The sequence below is a fragment of the Rana temporaria genome, chromosome 2 (genome assembly GCF_905171775.1).
Source record: "Rana temporaria chromosome 2, aRanTem1.1, whole genome shotgun sequence".
Taxonomy (NCBI): domain Eukaryota; kingdom Metazoa; phylum Chordata; class Amphibia; order Anura; family Ranidae; genus Rana; species Rana temporaria.
Genome location: NC_053490.1, coordinates 524,353,839 through 524,373,804, shown reverse-complemented (window position 1 = coordinate 524,373,804; position 19,966 = coordinate 524,353,839). Strand labels below are relative to the sequence as shown.

General features: G+C 48.0%; 1 protein-coding gene across 1 annotated transcript in view; it reads right to left on the bottom strand.

Annotated features, from left to right (window-relative positions):
- The window catches only part of ARHGAP31 (Rho GTPase activating protein 31), a 252,314-nt gene that overhangs the window by 40,460 nt on the left and 191,888 nt on the right, over positions 1–19,966 (bottom strand). Inside the window, exons 5-6 of the mRNA XM_040339105.1 lie at positions 6,749–6,856; positions 5,946–6,127 (exon numbers count right to left, since the gene is read on the bottom strand). Coding sequence (XP_040195039.1) covers positions 5,946–6,127; positions 6,749–6,856 — 290 coding nt within the window. The remainder of the gene's footprint in view (positions 1–5,945; positions 6,128–6,748; positions 6,857–19,966) is intronic.

The window sequence follows — 19,966 nt, the reverse complement described above, 5'->3', positions numbered from 1 at the left end:
GGCTTGGAGTTAGGGCTAAGGGATCATTTATTTTATTTGTATGTATTTTTTTTTATTATTATTTATAATTATGTATTATTTTATTAAAAGAAGAAATTGCTCAAGAAACAACTAGCAACTTTTGGAGGAACCCTCAAGGAAACCCTAGCAATCTCTGAAGAAACCGTCAAGGAACCCCTAGCAACCTCTGGAGGAACCCTCAAGGAACGCCTAGCAACCTCTGGAGGAATGCGCAAGGAGCTCCTAGAAACCGCAGGAGGAACTCTCAAGTAACCCCTAGCAACCTGTGGAGGACTCTGCAAGAAACTCCTGGCAACCTCTGGAGGAACCCTCAAGGAATCCCTGGCAACCTCTGGAGAACGTGCAAAGAATGCCTAGCAATCGCTGGAGGAACCCTTAAGGAACCCTTACCAACCTCTGGAGGAATCCTTAAGGAACCCCTAGCAACCTCTGGAGGAAGCCTCAAGGAACCCCTAGCAACCTTTGGAGGAACCCTTAAGGAACCCCTAACAACCTCTGGAGGAACCCACAAGGAACCCATACCAACCTCTGATGGAACCACTAGCAACTTCTGGAGGAACCCTCAAGGAACCCCCAACAACCTCTTGAGGAACACCCAAGGAACCCCTAGCAACCTCCGCTGGAATCCTCAGGGAAACCCTAGCATCCTTTGAAGGAACCTTTAAAGAACCCCTAGCAACCTCTGGAGGAACCCTCAAGGAACCCCTAGTAACCTCTCGAGGAACCCTCAAGGAACCCATAGCAACCTCTGAAAGAACCCCTAGCAACCTCTGGAGGAACCCTCAAGAAACCCCTAGCAACCTCTGAAGGAACTCTCAAGAAACCCCTAGCAACCGCTGGATGAACCCTCAAGAAACTCCTTGCAACCTCTAAAGGAAACCTCAAAAAAACCCTAGCAACCTATGAAGGAACCCTCAAAAAAACCGTAGCAACCTCTGAAGTAACTCTCAAGAAAACCCTAGCAACCTCTCAAGGAAACCCTTAAGGAACCTCTGGCAATCTCTGGAGGTACCTTATGGTTCCATGGTACCCTGGTTGAGAAACCCTGGTGCAGACCCTTGTCCAGGGTCGTTGGATCCCAAGACATGACCACCAAATAGGAAACATTGTGCCCTCTTGACCACATGTTCGAATATTTGGTCTAAAGATTTTATTTGCTTTTAACATTAGATTTTGGATTGAATGGACTTTACCGAACGAAAACCACATGAACTGTTAGAATTTTCATTTGAAATTCTACCCATCTGTGGCCAGCTTAAGCCATGGTTTCCATACCTTGCGGTGATGAGGGCCAACAGGCATGAAACTTCAGTCCCCTGGGTATGAATGACTCCATAATACCAGCCCATGCCTGTACTATGAACCCGAAGATTCTCTGTGCCCATTGTCCATAAATGAAGAATAATGAGGGTTTTCAGGGTTTTTTGGATCTATGGTGGAAGTGAAGACGCATAAATATTGTTTTTTTGCAACCAAGCGACACAGGAGATGACACGAACATGAACCCGGTTTCCATGTCATTGTCATTGAATAATATTTGGAAAGCCTCTGAGTACTCTAGTAAAGGACAAACAAGAACACGGCAAAGTGAAAACAGAACGGACGCGTCATATTCTGGCACCGAGAGGCGCAACAACAGCTAAATTACCAGAATAAACCTCGTTTCACCGGGGACAAGGGGCGGCCCGGCCAAAAATCCAGAGGATTTATTTGTGAATAAGAACGCTCTATGTTTTTGTTTACTCTGCGATGTCTGCCAAAGTTGGATTAGTCCAAGGAGTCATATTTTTTCAATGAGGTTTGTCACTGGAATCACTTTGTTGTTTTAAAATTTAACTTAACCACTTCCATACCGGGCACTTACGCACCTTCCTGCCCAGGCCAATTTTCAGCTTCCTGCGCTGTCGCACTTTGAATGACAATTGCGCGTTCATGCTACACTGTACACATTTTTTATAATTTCTTTTGGTGGTATTTGATCACCTCTGCGATTTTTATTTTTTGCGCAACAACTAAAAAAAGACAGAGGCCTGGATTCAAGAAGCAATTGCGCCTGTGTAACCATAGGTTACACAGCGCAATTGCTTACTTGCCCCGGCGTAACGAATGCTCCTGATTCAGGAACCTCGTTACGCCGACTGCAGCCTAAGATATGCGCGGCATAAGGCTCTTATGCCCGCATATCTTAGGCTGCATTCTTGCGAAGGCCGCTAGGTGGCGTTCCCGTTGTGCTCAGCGTATAGTATGCAAATTGCATACTAACGCCGATTCACAACGTTGCGCGAGCCCTGCGTACGCAATTTACGTCGTTTCCGTATGGCGGTTTCTGCGTAAGGCTGCCCTGCTAATGTTACGTATACCCGTCGTTCCCGCGTCGCGAAATTTGAAATTTACGTCGTTTGCATAAGTGAATCGTGAATGACGCTGGACACCATTCACGTTCACTTTGAAGCAAATGACGTCCTTGCGATGGAAAGTTTCCCGACGGAGAATGCGCTCTACGATCGGCGCGGGAACGCGCCTAATTTAAATGATTCCCGCCCCCTACGGGATCATTTAAATTGCGCGCGCTTGCGCCGGGAATTTTGCCGGCGCGCCCACGCAATTTACGGAGCTTCTGCTCCGTGAATCGAGGGCAGCGCAAAAAAATTGTGGGGGCACAGGGCAAAAACGTTGCCCTGCGCCTCCGTAAAAAAAAGCGCAATTGTTACTGAATCCGGGCCAGAAATTTTAGAAAAAAATTATGTTTTTATTTTTTCTGTAATTTGTTTTGTAAATAAGTAAGTTTTGTTCTTCAATTACGGGCACCGATAAGGCAGCACTGATGGGCACCGATGAGGCGGCACTGATGGGCACCGATGAGGCAGCACTGATGGGCACCCATGAGCACCGATGAGGTGGCACTGATGGGCACCGATGAGCACTGATGGGTACTGATAGGCGGCGCTGGTATGCGGCACTGATGGGCACTCATAGGCAGCACTTATGGGTGGCACTGATGGATACTTATGGGTGGCACAGATGGGCAGTGATAGGTGGTCACTGGGCATGGATGGGCACTGAGAGGTGGCACTGATGGACACTGAGGGGTGGTACTGATGGCATTGCTGGGCATCACTTCAGTCATTGCCCATGTTGCCAGTCAGTGCCCATTTGTGGGAACTGATTGGCATCTATTGTGGCCTTTTTTTTTTATTGTTTTTTTTATTGTTGCCTATTATTGCTTTATTGGGTCCTGGCGGCTTCCCTGGTGGTCCAGTGTGGGCACCCGAGGGGGGGCTGCGCTGATAAACAATCATCGCAAACCCCCCCCCCCTGTCAGGAGAGCCACCGATTGGCTCTCCACTACTCCACCTCCACCGATTGGCTCTCCTCTACTCGCGTTTTTCTCGTCGAGTTTCTCGTTCGGCTGTCAAAAAACTCGTCGAGCCAAATTTTCCCATTGCCCAACGAGGAAATAGAGAACATGCTCTCTATTTGGCTCGACGAGTTTCCCGACGGGTTTCTCGGTGAAAAGTGTACACACGACCGGTTTTCTCGGCAGAATACGTCTCCCATCGAGTTTCTTGCTGGATTCTGCCGAGAAACTCGGTCGTGTGTACGGGGCCTTAGACGCCAGTGAAGAAGAGCCGATCAACGGCTTTTCCTGTTTACATCGTGATCAGCCGTGGTTGGACACGGCTGATCACGTGGTAAAGAGCCTCCGCCGGAGGCTCTTTACCGAGATCGGAGATGCAGGATGTCAGACTGACACCCCGCATCACCGATCGCCGCGCTGCGCACCCCCACGTTATCCTGCTGGACGTCAATAGACGTCCAGTCAGGGTTACGCAACCACTTCCCGGACGTCAATTCACTATTCACCGGGCGGGAAGTGGTTAAAGTCAACTCCGGGAGAGCCTGGTGCTGGTAATTTACAGCAAGAGGGATCCCTCACTGAGGACCGGAGAGAATGGTGTAGCAGACCAACATCTAAAAAGTAAAAATATGTCCTCTACCAGTGCAAGTCAACTTACAAGGTGTAGGAACCTCATCTGCGTCCCCTGACACCACGAGTGTGTTCCGTATATGTAACCCTCAAGGAACCCTTACCAACCTCTGGAGGAATCCTTAAGGAACCCCTAGCAACCTCTGGAGGAAGCCTCAAGGAACCCCTAGCAACCTCTGGAGGAACCCTTAAGGAACCCCTAATAACCTCTGAAGGAACCCACAAGGAACCCCTACCAACCTCTGATGGAACCACTAGCAACTTCTGGAAGAAACCCTCAAGGAACCCCTAGCAACCTCCGCTGGAATCTTCAAGGAAACCCTAGCAACCTTTGAAGGAACCTCCAAGGAACCCCTAGTAACCTCTGGAGGAACCCTCAAGGAACCCCTAGTAACCTCTCGAGGAACCCTCAAAAAACCCATAGCAACCTCTGAAAGAACCCCTAGCAATGTCTGAAGGAACCCTCGAGAAACCCCTAGCAACCTCTGAAGGAACTCTCAAGAAACCTCTAGCAACCTCAATAGACGTCCAGTCAGGATTCAGTCAGGATTACACAACCAGGATCCAGTCAGGATTACACAACCACTTCCCGAACGTCAATTTACTATTGACCGGGCGGGAAGTGGTTAAAGTCAACTCCGGGAGAGCCTGGTGCTGGTAATTTACAGCAAGAGGGATCCCTCACTGAGGACCGGAGTGAATGGTGTAGCAGACCAACATCTAAAAAGTAAAAATATGTCCTCTACCAGTGCAAGTCAACTTACAAGGTGTAGGAACCTCATCTGCGTCCCCTGACACCACGAGTGTGTTCCGTATATGTAACCCTCAAGGAACCCTTACCAACCTCTGGAGGAATCCTTAAGGAACCCCTAGCAACCTCTGGAGGAAGCCTCAAGGAACCCCTAGCAACCTCTGGAGGAACCCTTAAGGAACCCCTAATAACCTCTGAAGGAACCCACAAGGAACCCCTACCAACCTCTGATGGAACCACTAGCAACTTCTGGAAGAAACCCTCAAGGAACCCCTAGCAACCTCCGCTGGAATCTTCAAGGAAACCCTAGCAACCTTTGAAGGAACCTCCAAGGAACCCCTAGTAACCTCTGGAGGAACCCTCAAGGAACCCCTAGTAACCTCTCGAGGAACCCTCAAAAAACCCATAGCAACCTCTGAAAGAACCCCTAGCAATGTCTGAAGGAACCCTCAAGAAACCCCTAGCAACCTCTGAAGGAACTCTCAAGAAACCTCTAGCAACCTCAATAGACGTCCAGTCAGGATTCAGTCAGGATTACACAACCAGGATCCAGTCAGGATTACACAACCACTTCCCGAACGTCAATTTACTATTGACCGGGCGGGAAGTGGTTAAAGTCAACTCCGGGAGAGCCTGGTGCTGGTAATTTACAGCAAGAGGGATCCCTCACTGAGGACCGGAGTGAATGGTGTAGCAGACCAACATCTAAAAAGTAAAAATATGTCCTCTACCAGTGCAAGTCAACTTACAAGGTATGACAAGGCAAGACACTTTAGGCATGCTAAAGGAGATGGCCAGAGACTGTAGATATGCTATGGGAGATGGTCAGAGACTGCAGACATGCTACAGGAGATGGTCAGAGACTGCAGACATGATATAGGAGATGGTCAGAGACTGCAGACATGATATAGGAGATGGTCAGAGATGGAAGACATGCTACAGGAGATGGTTAGAGACTGCAGACATGATACAGGAGATGGTCAGAGACTGCAGACATGATACAGGAGATGGTCAGAGACTGCAGACATTATACAAGACATGGTCAGAGACTGCAGACATGCTACAGGAGATATTATGTTTTAGACTATAACACCCAAAACCTTTTCCCCTTGGACTAATTGAATCAAAACACGTTGCAATTGAAGGAAAACCAGAACCTAGAAGTTGGATGTTGTGCCAGGTTACCTGGTACGGGAAGTTTGTTGGTTGGGAAGTGTTCCTCTTCTTTCTGCTTGATGGGAGGGGGCGGGTCCTTACTGAAGATCTGTTCCATGTGATTGAGGATAAACTCGATGACAACTTGTTGAACCCGAACTTCAAGAAACGCTGCATCTCCGTTACACCCTGAATCCTCGATTTCTTTACACCTGGAAGAAAATATTTGCTGTAAAAAAAAAAAAAAATCCTGTCCTTCGGGATCTACTGTAAGAAGATGAATCTGGGACCCCTTGATCCCCCATGCAAAGAATAGCATGAACCCCGGAGATCCAAGGATGTGACCGCCTCCCCCCCTTTCTATCCCTCCGAGGGTGTCATCTGTCATTCAGCACCAGCTTAGCTGCCACCCTCTCTGTCCCTGCATCTCTGCCCGGCTCCCTTATGACAACCCAACAGGTTCTATCTCCGGCCTTACCTTAGACTCTCAAATCTACTTCCCTTCCCCTTTTTTTAACAGGGGGCCACCGCTGCAGAGGCTGGTGGAGGAGGGTGGAGCTGAGCAGTAGGAGGAGGAGAAGGAAGTTACATCCCCCTCCGCTCTGAATGCTGGGGCCTCTCTCTGCATTGCATCACTGGTTGCTTGATGCCAGATGGTCCAATGGATCCCCAGAAGCAACAACAGACCCCCCCCAAGTTACAATAGATCACCCAACAGCCAGCATTAATAGATCCTCCTGCACACCCTAGCACCCTTGCCATTATATACACCCAGTGTTGGAACTAGGTCCCCCTGCGTTTCTGCTGAAAAAGAAACCCTGGGTAAGACATACCGGAGTAGGTTAGGTGCCCAGACAAGTGCCAGGTTGCGGATGTGCATGTTGGTGGTGGAGCTGAAGGAGGCAATATGCGTCAAGTGTCGGCTCAGGTATTCCAGAGTCCTAAAACAGAGCAAGAAAACAATTACTCCGAGCTGGTACACTCAGCTTGCAATCTACAAGCATGGTCCATGTACAAGGACATGGGTTATGTGAAAGCAAAGGCAAGACTAAGATCATTTTTAGTAAACATACAGTTTATTTTCTCTTCCAATAAGCATGTTAAGAGCTACAGAAACTGGGCAGTGCTCTCTAGAAAATATGTGTTTGTTACTGTTTTAATACTAAATATGTCATTCTGTTTTTAGATAGTGAGACCCGTTGCTCCTGTTACTTGCAAAATTCGAATGCGTCCTGATGAAGCCTAATGGTGAAACACGTTGATGCACTTGGGCTCATACTATATACTCTGGGCCGAATTCAGATACGAGATACGACGGCGTATCTCCAGATACGCCGTCGTATCTCTGAGTGCGGGCCGTCGTATCTATGAGCCTGATTCAGAGAATCAGTTACGCATAGATTTCCCTAAGGCCTCGTACAGACGACCGGATTTATCCGCTGGGATTGATCCGCGGATCAGTTCCAGCGGACAAATCCGGTCGTCTGTACGGCCTAGCGGATATTTATCCGCGGAGATTCCTCGGGCCGATCGATTTCAAGCGGATATAAATTTCTTAGCATGCTAAGAAATCTATCCGCTTGAATCGTGACCAGCGGATTGATCCGGTCGTCTGTACAGACTCACCGGATCAATCCGTCCGCTCCCCTCCCTCGCATGCATCGTAATGATTTGACGCATGCGTGGAAGTACTTACCTTCCTGCGTCGCGCACGTCGCTGCGTCATCATCGTGGCGACGGCGCAACACGTCACCGCGGATGAATTCCGCGCGGATTTTGATCCGATGGTGAGTACAAGCCATCAGATCCAAATCCAGAGGAGGAGAGATCCCCTCGTCTGTACGGGGCCTAAGATCCGACCGGCGTAAGTGACGTATCTTAGGCTGCATATTTATGCTGGCCGCTAGGTGGCGTTTCCGTATAGTTATGCAAGGAATATGCTAATTAGGTATTTACGGCGATTCAGAAACGTACGTCCGGCCGGCGCATTTTTTTACGTCGTTTACGTTAGGCTTTTTCCGGCGTAAAGTTACCCCTGCTATATGAGGCGTAGCTAATGTTAAGTATGGACGTCATTCCCGCGCCGAGTTTTGAAAATTTTACGTCGTTTGCGTAAGTCGTTCGCGAATAGGGCTTTGTGAAGTTATGTTCACGTCGAAACCAATGAGGCTTTGCGGCGTAATTTGGAGCATGCGCACTGGGATTCTTTCACGAACGGCGCATGCGCCGTTCACAAAAAACGTAAAATACGCGAGGTCATCTTAAATTTAGATAAAACACGCCCACAACATCCCCAATAGAATTAGGCGGGCTTACGCCGCCACACATACGTTACGCCGCCGTAACTAAGGGCGCAAGTTCTTTCTGCATACGGAACTTGCGCCCAAAGTTACGGCGGCGTACCGTATCTGGCATATGTTACGCCGCGCAGGCAGATACTGCAATGTATCTGAATCCGGCCCTCTGTCTCTTTTGTATATGGTTTTTAAATAATTGTTTGTCTCCCTTGTATGCCATGTATATGTTTATATTCTATTAAAGCTTATTTTTGATATTACCATTGATATTTCTGCAACAGTTTTTCAAATGCAATTTTTTGTGAAGAAAATACACTTTAATTCATTTAATTGCGCAACAGTTTTTCAAATGCAATTTTTTCGGAAAAAATACACTTTAATTAATAATAATAATAATAATAAAAAAACACAATATATACCCCAATTTTTTTGTATAATACGAAAGGTGATGTTACGAGTAAATAGATACCTAACATATCACGCTTTAAAATTGTGCACGCTCAGCGACAAACTACGGTACTTAAGAATCTCCACTTTAAATGCCTGTAAAAAATAATAATAATAAAAAATAATATCGAAAAAAAAATTATTAAAAAATGTAATTGTAAAAAATTACTAAAAAATTATAAAAAAAACTGCTGACACTGCTCTGCTGATAGACACGCATATGTGTTTGTGCTCTGGGACGCACACCCTAATGCGATAGGCTGCATACTCCATTGCAGACATGTTTGAAGTCCACCCTGTTTGACAATCGTGGCTCCCTCCATAGATACAGCGGAGGGGTGAGAGTAGCCACCCCAAGACAGGGTGCATGTTACTGACAGGAGCACCAAGTGGAAAAAACAAAGGAAAGAAAGTGATGCAGCCACCATACCGAAGGCAGTGGCAGTGCGTCCATAAAGGGTGCAGGAGCACCGCCCCCTCTCTCCTATCACCCCTCTATCACCAATAGATAGATTCATGCATTGCGTCCAATCATAGCAAAGGACGGGAAGAGGACGGGAGAAGACATCGAGGACTCGGAGCGTGGAGGACAGCGCCGTGACCTGAGACAGGTAAGTGCCGGGCGGGGGATTTACAGTGGGGCAGCATTTGATGAGCACAGTAGCGGCAAATTGATGGGCACACTGGCAGAAAATTATGGGGCACAGTAGCGGCAATTGATGGGCACAGTGGCGACAATTGATGGGTACAGTAGTTGCGTTTGATGGCACAGTGGCGGCAATTTATGGGTACAGTGGCTGCATTTGATGGGTACAGTGGCTGCATTTGATGGACACAGTGGCTGCATTTGATGGGCACAGTGGCTGCATTTGATGAGCACAGTGGCTGCGCTTGATGGGCACAGTGGCTGCACTTGATAGGCACAGTATTTATGGGTACAGTAGGGCCAATTGATGGGGCACAGTAGCACCAATTTATGGGCACAGTGGCAGCAATTGATGGGCACAGTAGAGCCAATTGATGGGCACAGTCGCAGCAATTGATGGGCACAGTAGTGGCAATTGATGGGCACAGTGGCAGCAATTGATAGGTACAGTAGCTGCATTTGATGGCCCAGTGGCAGCAATTGATGGGTACAGTAGGGCCAATTGATGGGCACACTGGCAGCATTTGATGGGGCACAGTGGCAGCAATTGATCGGCACAGTGGCAGCAATTGATGGGCACAGTAGCAGCAATTGATGGGCACAGTGGCAGCAATTGATGGGCACAGTGGCACCAATTTATGGGCACAGTGGCACCAATTTATGGGCACAGTGGCAGCAATTGATGGGGCACAGTGGCAGCAATTGATAGATACAGTAGCTGCATTTGATGGCACAGTGGCAGCAATTGATGGGGCACAGTAGCGGCAATTGATGGGCACAGTGGCAGCAATTGATGGGCACAGTGGCAGCAATTAATGGGGCACAGTGGCGGCAATTGATGGGCACAGTAGTGGCAATTGATGGGCACAGTAGCGGCAATTGATGGGCACAGTGGCAGCGATTGATGGGCATAGTGGCTACGTTTGATGGGCACAGTGGCTGCATTTGATGGGCACAGTGGCTGCGTTTGATGGGCACAGTGGCTGCGTTTGATGGGCACAGTAGTTGCACTTGATAGGCACAGTAGCTGCGTTTGATGAGCATAGTGGCTGCAATTGATGTTTTTTTTTAGTATGTTTGCGCAAATTTTGAGCACCAGCCGCCACTGATCTAAGGACTGCTAAGCTGCAACATGCTTTTGGGTTTGGATACGCCTTAGCCCCGTACAAATCACAACACAATCATTTATCATTATAGCGTCAGCTGACCTTGTAAGGTTTTCAATGTAAAGCTGTGTGCCGGATCGCGTCGTATAAATCCAGGCGGAGGCCTCTCGGAGACGTACGACCCCCCAGCCCCCGGGAAGACTAGCAGCGCATACATTCTGTCCGCTCATTGTATATAAATCACCTCATTTATACAACAAGATTTATTCTCGGATTTACAAAATGGCTTTTTCCTGGAGGATGCAGCGCTGCCCGTGTAAGATCTGGATCCGGAGAGGGCGGCGAACGCGCTTATAAATATTTATCCTGCCGGATGAAAGTACCTGGAATTCTTCACATCGGCATTACAGTAATGAAAGGAATATTCTGAATATCTCCGCAGCTCTATATAAGGCGCAGCGTGTCAGCGCTACGGCGACTTTTATACCAAACAGTCACGCAATCCGGATTCCTAACGACTCCGACTCTGAAAATATATCATCTGAATCCACCGTCCCGCGGCTCTGCCTTAATACCAGAGGCTTAAAATATCAGCGTCGTATTTGTGGGGGGACATTTAGGGAGCCTGTTTTTAAAAAAGAGAAGGCAGGAGCGAAACTGAGATATCTCCTTTCCCTGAAATCTCGGCAAAAATTTTGCGAAATGCGTTGGAGTCAATGAGGGATGCAATATTAACCACTTGCCGACCGCCGCAAATTGATGGCACAGTGGCTGCGTTTGATGGCATGGCACAGTGACTGCATTTGATGGCATGGCACAGTGGCTGCGTTTGATGGCATGGCACAGTGACTGCATTTGATGGCATGGCACAATGGTGACAATTGATGGCACAGTGACTGCATTTGATGGCATGGCACAGTGGTGACAATTGATGGCACAGTGGCTGCGTTTGATGGCATGGCACAGTGACTGCATTTGATGGCATGGCACAGTGGCGACAATTGATGGCACAGTGACTGCATTTGATGGCATGGCACAGTGGTGACAATTGATGGCACAGTGGCTGCGTTTGATGGCATGGCACAGTGACTGCATTTGATGGCATGGCACAGTGGCTGCGTTTGATGGCATGGCACAGTGACTGCATTTGATGGCATGGCACAATGGTGACAATTGATGGCACAGTGACTGCATTTGATGGCATGGCACAGTGGTGACAATTGATGGCACAGTGGCTGCGTTTGATGGCATGGCACAGTGACTGCATTTGATGGCATGGCACAGTGGCGACAATTGATGGCACAGTGACTGCATTTGATGGCATGGCACAGTGGTGACAATTGATGGCACAGTGGCTGCGTTTGATGGCATGGCACAGTGACTGCATTTGATGGCATGGCACAGTGGCGACAATTGATGGCACAGTGGCTGCGTTTGATGGCATGGCACAGTGACTGCATTTGATGGCATGGCACAGTGGTGACAATTGATGGCACAGTGGCTGCGTTTGATGGCATGGCACAGTGGCTGCGTTTGATGGCATGGCACAGTGGCTGCGTTTGATGGCATGGCACAGTGGTGACAATTGATGGCACAGTGGCTGCCTTTGATGGCATGGCACAGTGACTGCATTTGATGGCATGGCACAGTGGCGACAATTGATGGCACAGTGGCTGCGTTTGATGGCATGGCACAGTGACTGCATTTGATGGCATGGCACAGTGGTGACAATTGATTGCACAGTGGCTGCGTTTGATGGCATGGCACAGTGGCTGCGTTTGATGGCATGGCACAGTGGCTGCGTTTGATGGCATGGCACAGTGGTGACAATTGATGGCACAGTGACTGCATTTGATGGCATGGCACAGTGGTGACAATTGATGGCACAGTGGCTGCGTTTGATGGCATGGCACAGTGACTGCATTTGATGGCATGGCACAGTGGCGACAATTGATGGCACAGTGGCTGCGTTTGATGGCATGGCACAGTGACTGCATTTGATGGCATGGCACAGTGGTGACAATTGATTGCACAGTGGCTGCGTTTGATGGCATGGCACAGTGGCTGCGTTTGATGGCATGGCACAGTGGCTGCGTTTGATGGCATGGCACAGTGGTGACAATTGATGGCACAGTGGCTGCCTTTGATGGCATGGCACAGTGACTGCATTTGATGGCATGGCACAGTGGCGACAATTGATGGCACAGTGGCTGCGTTTGATGGCATGGCACAGTGACTGCGTTTGATGGCATGGCACAGTGGTGACAATTGATTGCACAGTGGCTGCGTTTGATGGCATGGCACAGTGGCTGCGTTTGATGGCATGGCACAGTGGCTGCGTTTGATGGCATGGCACAGTGGCTGCGTTTGATGGCATGGCACAGTGGTGACAATTGATGGCACAGTGGCTGCGTTTGATGGCATGGCACAGTGACTGCATTTGATGGCATGGCACAGTGGTGACAATTGATTGCACAGTGGCTGCGTTTGATGGCATGGCACAGTGGCTGCGTTTGATGGCATGGCACAGTGGCTGCGTTTGATGGCATGGCACAGTGGTGACAATTGATGGCACAGTGGCTGCCTTTGATGGCATGGCACAGTGGCTGCATTTGATGGCATGGCACAGTGGCGACAATTGATGGCACAGTGGCTGCGTTTGATGGCATGGCACAGTGACTGCATTTGATGGCATGGCACAGTGGTGACAATTGATTGCACAGTGGCTGCGTTTGATGGCATGGCACAGTGGCTGCGTTTGATGGCATGGCACAGTGGTGACAATTGATGGCACAGTGGCTGCGTTTGATGGCATGGCACAGTGGCTGCGTTTGATGGCATGGCACAGTGGCTGCGTTTGATGGCATGGCACAGTGGTGACAATTGATGGCACAGTGGCTGCCTTTGATGGCATGGCACAGTGGTGACAATTGATGGCACAGTGGCTGCATTTGATGGGCACAGTAACGCTCCAATTTTTTTCTTTTTCGTTTGCGCCCCCCAAAAATTTGGAGCACCAGCCGCCACTGCTCCACTAAGGGGGTGTTATGGGTAGGGAAAGCAGGAAGGCCCCTAAAATCCAGCCTCCCCCGTTGAGGCCGATGCTACACAAAGACAACAAATTGAGTTTCATGAATCTCTACAGTTAAAGTTTTGATTCTCTTTTACGTAATTCGTTACCTATAAAAGGTCATTTGGTCTGCCGAGATGACCGCTAACATAAAGTGTGGGCGCCGCGGTTCTATACTACGCAGATAATATGTTTTTTTTTTTTTTCTAAAGTTCTTGCTTTGCTTATTTGCGTTGCTAAGACAACAGTAAGCAAGCTTTTCCTCCACCTCAGTCATAATTGTTATTTTTGCTCTAATGTTCTGTGTGGGAGCAATTTGACTGCAGAACACCCTGACGAGCCGTGCCGCGCGCTCGCGCGCTGTGCCAGCGCCGGAACCCGCTAAACTGAGCTCCCACACAGGATGTATGTGTGACATATCAATTGTCCCCGGCTGTGAGGCCTGAAACTTTCACAGAAGGAATGTACTTTCTACGAGCTGCGAGGGGGCGATCTCGCCTCGATCAGAAAAATCGGAGACGTTTCCATAAAACAAGAATCGCTTTTTCACAAAAAAACAAAAGAGGGGATCGGTAGGGAGGCTCCAAATGGACCAATTGGTGCTGGTGGTGTGCCGGAAGTGGAGAGGACGGCAATCTTGGGCCTCGTTCATACAGACAATGACATACACGCTATGATATGCATTTAGAGGACATTTCCAAAGGCGTGTAATGATTTTAAATGGTAAAATGCGTGCCGCGTTCAAATGCGTTCAGTTTGAGTTTGGTGAAAAAATGAAAATCTGTTTATCTCGAGCTGATTAGATACTCCGAACATCTCTAGTTTGGGGGGAAATGTCTGTAGATGCATGTAAACCTAGTGGAGCCCATAACCTAACGTGTTTCCCCGAAAATAAGACCTAACTTTATTTCCCAGGAGTGCTGCAATATAAACCCTGCCCCCAAAATAAGACCTGGCGTTATTTCCCAGGAGTGCTTCAATATAAGCCCTACCCTGAAAAAATGAAAATCTGTTTATCTCGGGGCTGATTAGATACTCCGAACATCTCTAGTTTGGGGGGAAATGTCTAACGTGTTTCCCCAAAAATAAGACCTAGCGTTATTTCCCAGGAGTGCTGCAATATAAACCCTACCCCGAAAATAAGACCTAGCGTTATTTCCCAGGAGTGCTGCAATATAAACCCTACCCCGAAAATAAGACCTAGCGTTATTTTCCAGGAATGCTTCAATATAAGCCCTACCCTGAAAAAATGAAAATCTGTTTGTCCCGGGGCTGATTGGATACTCCGAACATCTCTAGTTTGGGGGTAAATGTCTGTAGTTGCATGTAAACCTAGTGGAGCCCATAACCGCCAGCGCATCGAGGCACGTGTGTAAGACTGCGCTGTGTTTTATAAGCATTTTAATAAATAAATAAATAAATAAACCGAATGTGTTTCCCCCGAAAATAAGACCTAACTTTATTTCCCAGGAGTGCTGCAATATAAACCCTACACCAAAAATAAGACCTAGCGTTATTTTCCAGGAGTGCTGCAATATAAGCCCTACCCTGAAAAAATGAAAATCTGTTTGTCCCGGGGCTGATTGGATACTCCGAACATCTCTAGTTTGGGGGTAAATGTCTGTAGTTGCATGTAAACCTAGTGGAGCACATAACCTAACGTGTTTCCCACGAAAATAAGACCTACCCTGAAAATGAGATCTAGCGTTATTTCCCAGGAGTGCTGCAATATAAACCCTACCCCGAAAATAAGACCTAGCGTTATTTTCCAGGAATGCTTCAATATAAGCCCTACCCTGAAAAAATACAAATCTGTTTATATCGGGGCTGATTAGATACTCTGAACATTTCTAGTTTGGGGGGAAATGTCTGTAGATGCATGTAAACCTAGTGGAGCCCATAACCTAACGTGTTTCCCCCGAAAATAAGACCTAACTTTATTTCCCAGGAGTGCTGCAATATAAACCCTAACCCAAAAATAAGACCTAGCGTTATTTTCCAGGAATGCCCTACCCTGAAAAAAATGAAAATCTGTTTGTCCCGGGGCTGATTGGATACTCCGAAAAAAATCTCTAGTTTGGGGGGAAATGTCTGTAGATGCATGTAAACCTAGTAGAGCCCATAACCTAACGTGTTTCCCCCGAAAATAAGACCTAGCGTGATTTTCCAGGAGTGCTTTAATATAAGCCCTACCCTAAAAAAATCTCCAGATACGCCATCGTATCTCTGCGTCCGGCCCGGTCGTATCTATGCGCCTGATTCTTAGAATCAGTTACGCATAGATATCTGTTAGATCCGACAGGCGTAAGTCTCTTACGCCGTCGGATTGTAACTGCATTTTTAAGCTGACCACTAGGGGCGTGTATGCTGATTTACGCGGCAAAATATGTAAATCAGCAAGATACACGAATTCCCGAACGTGCGCGGGGCCGACGCAGTAAATTTACGCCGTTTACGTTAGGCTTTTCCCGGCGTATAGTTACCCCTGCTATATGGTGGCGTAAGTGTGGCGTACCAATGTTAAGTATGGCCGCCGTCCCCGCAACTAAATTTAAATTTTTTTCGTCGTTTGCGTTACTCGTCCGTGAATGGGGCTGGACATAATTTACGTCCACGCCAAAACCAATGACGTCCTTGCGGCGTATTAGGAGCAATGCACACTGGGAGATTTCCACGGACGGCACGTGCGCCGTTCGTGAGAAACGGCAATCACGTCGGGTCACAGAAGATTAACATAAAACACGTCCCACATTTGAATTAGGCGGGCTTACGCCGGCCGATTTACGCTACGCCGCCGCAACTTAATAAGGCAAAAGCTTTGAGAATACAGCACTTGCCCGTCTAAGTTGCGGCGGCGTAACGTAAATCGGATACGTTACGCCGCCGCAAACATACGCGCTCCTACGAGAATCTGGCCCTTAGTGTACAGCCTTTGAGTTAAAGGGACTGTTCACTGCAGAGATGAAGAGATATTCTGGCAGCCGCACACCATTCCCAGTCAACAGATAAAAGCAGCCTCAGCTCGCTCCATCCAAGCCAATGCTCCAACGCGTTTCACCCCGCCCCAGTGCTTAATCATGGAGGTCACCAGCCTCACAGGTCTGCATTAGACAGCTTTGTCCAATGCAAAGACAAGGCAAAAACCTTCACTTTGTATGGGTCCTGTTAACACTAAAGTCCATCTAGTTCAACCAATAGAAAAAAAAAACAGACAGAAAGAAATCCAAATACTCAATCCTCTATCCACAGTTGATCCAGAGGAAGGCAACAAAAAACAATCCTGCATGTGCCCACAGGTAACTTTGGGCTTGCCGCTCCAGATAGCCATCCAAAGCTCTGGTAACTCCCACTCATCGGTGCAGAACTGCCACGCCCGCGGAGGCGCGCAGTGATTGCGGTCGCGCCATGTCCCTAGTACACAGTGCAACCCCCGATCTTGTTAAAGAGACGATGACGCGGTGCTTTACCCATGTGATCGGTTGTGTCCAATCACAGCCGATCACATGTAAATGCGGAAGTGCCATTTATTGGCTCTCCTCGCCTCTCACTGATTGGGTGATGAGGAGAGCCGATCAGCGGAATCTCCTCGCAGGGGAGACCTGTACAGGTAATCAGGGCACTGATCATCAGTGCCCTGATTACAGTACAGCCCCAGCAGTGTACTCAGTGCTGCCTATCCGTGCCGCCTATCATTGCCCACCATTGCCACCTATCAGTGCCCATCAGTGCAGTCTATCAGTACAGCCTATCAGTGTCCATCAGTGCAGCCTATCAGTGCCATCTATCCGTGCCCATCAGTGCAGCCTATCAGTGCTTATAAGTGCCACCAAATCAGTGCCCATCAGTGCAGTCTATCAGTGCCCATCAGTGCAGTCTATCCGTGCCCATCATTGCAGCCTATCAGTGCCGTCTATCCGTGCCCATCAGGGCAGCCTATCAGTGCCACCTCATCAGCGCACATCAGTGAAGGAGAAAAATTACTTATTTACAAAATTTACTGACAGAAAAAAAAAACCCAGTGGTGATTAACCAGCCGCTGTTGTTTTACGGTGGCAGGGCGGCTCCCCTGCGCGAGAGCCTGTAGCTATACGTCGGCTCTCTCGCAGGCCACAATGTATGAACAGCGATCAGTCATTTCTCTTAGTGAGGCCACCCCCCCTACAGTTAGAACACACCCAGGGAACATACGTAACCCCTTCCCAGCCCCCTAGTGTTAACCCCTTCACTGCCAGTGGCATTTGTATAGTAATCAATGCATTTTTATAGCACCGATTGCTATAAAAATGCCAATGGTCCCAAAAATGTGTCAAAAGTGTCCGAAGTGTCCGCCATAATGTCGCAGTACCGAAAAAAAATCGCTGATCGCCGCCATTACTAGTAAAAAAAATATATTAATAAAAATGCCATAAAAATACCCCCTATTTTGTAAACGCTATAACTTTTGCGCAAACCAATCAATAAACGCTTATTGCGATTTTTTTTTTACAAAAAATATGTAGAAGAATACGTATCGGCCTAAACTGAGGAAAAAAATCGTTTTATATATATTTTTGGGGGATATTTATTATAGCAAAAAGTAAAACATTTTTTTTTTTTTTTAAATTGTCGCTCTATTTTTGTTTATAGCGCAAAAACTAAAAACCGCAGAGGTGATCAAATACCACCAAAAGAAAGCTCTATTTGTGGGGAAAAAAAGGACGCCAATTTTGTTTGGGAGCCACGTCGCACGACCGCGCAATTGCCAGTTAAAGCGACGCAGTGCCGAATCGCAAAAAGTGCTCTAGTCTTTGACCAGCAATATGGTCCGGGGGTAAGTGGTTAAATATCACCAAAATAAAGCTCTATTTGTGTAAAGAAAAAAAAAGATAAAAATGTCATTTGGGTACAGTGTAACACGACCGCGCAATTGTAATTCAAAGTGCGACAGCGCTGAACGCTGAAAATTGTGCGCACCACCATTATGCAAACAATATTGCATGCCGCCGGTGTGATGATCCCTAAGGCTTTCCCGCTTGTGTACAGCCGTCCCATGACCACGTGTTTTTAATACCTACAAATTATTATTATTATACACGATTTATATAGTGCCAACAGTTTACACAGCACTTTACAATGTAGAGTGGGGCAGCACAAATACAGTTCAATACAAAAGGGACAGGAGGGTACAAATAGAGATTACTGGCAGCAAAGGTTGAGTGCTTAAAAAATGCAACAAAGGAAATCCCTCCCTGAGCCTAGGTTCACACTGCTGCGAATTCAAAATCGCGGTAAAATGCGCGATTTTACCGCGATTTCGCGGCCGCGATTTTGCCGCGATTTCGGCCGCAATTTAATGTAAATCGCGGCCCGAAATCGCAAAAAGTCGTACAGGAACTACTTTTTGAAATCGCAGATGCGGCGTCGCACTGATTAGGACAGTGCCATTGCCGACAATTGCCGCCGATTTGAGATGCGATTTGACATGTCAAATCGCATCTCAAATCGTTCCAAATCGTACCCAGTGTGAACCAGGGCTGAATGATAAATGATTATGCAAGGACATATCCGTCTAAGCTCCACCCCGTGGCCCCCAAATTTTAGACCGAAAGTTCTCAAACTTGCGTGACAACATCTGATAACCGAGATGCTATTTTCCCAGGAACGGCGGGATGACAGTAACCCGACTGACAGTGACTGTGACATGTGTGTTGTGTATCTGAGACGAGGCGGAGGAGATGAATCACACAGTGCAATGCGAGGTCTGCGGTCTATTGTGTAACGCGGCCTCGGGAAGAGATAAACACATACAGCTGTGACAGATGTGAGCAGGAAAAGAAAAAAAGGACAAAAGGGAAACAAAAGTCATCTCACCGCCCCTTTGATGTATATGTGAGCGGCAGGGAGGTGCGGGGAGGTGAGCGGCAGGGAGGTGCGGGGAGGTGAGCGGCAGGGAGGTGCGGGGAGGTGAGCGGCAGGGAGGTGAGTGGCGGGTGAGACACCGGCTAGTATCAGAGCCAGATACACACAGGTTACATACGCCGCAAACGTTAGAAGCGAGAGCAATAGTTCTAGCGCTAGACCTCCTCTGTAACTTTAACTACTTTTTGGACCGCCCGCCGTTGTTTTACGTTGGTACTTTAACCACTTGTCCCCCAAGGATGTCATATGACGTCCTCGACTTTGTGCGGTGATATCTGCAGCTACAGGCATCATTCAGATATCACTGTCTTCTGACGGCGGTTCTGTGCACGATAAGAATGATCATAGCAGCAGTTCCGCCGGGCTTCTCCAGGCTCTCCCGTGCCATCGGGGGCCCGGAGAACAAATCGGCCGGCGCCGGCTCGCGACGATAGAGATTTCTGGTCATCTCTATGACCGTCAGAGGCCTGGGCGCGGCGCGGTGACGTACAACACTACTACGAGCCGAGAAAAATGAAGTTCAATGATTCCAAGCATGCATAGGATTTTTACGCTTCGGAATTGGCTACACATGATCAGAATTTCCG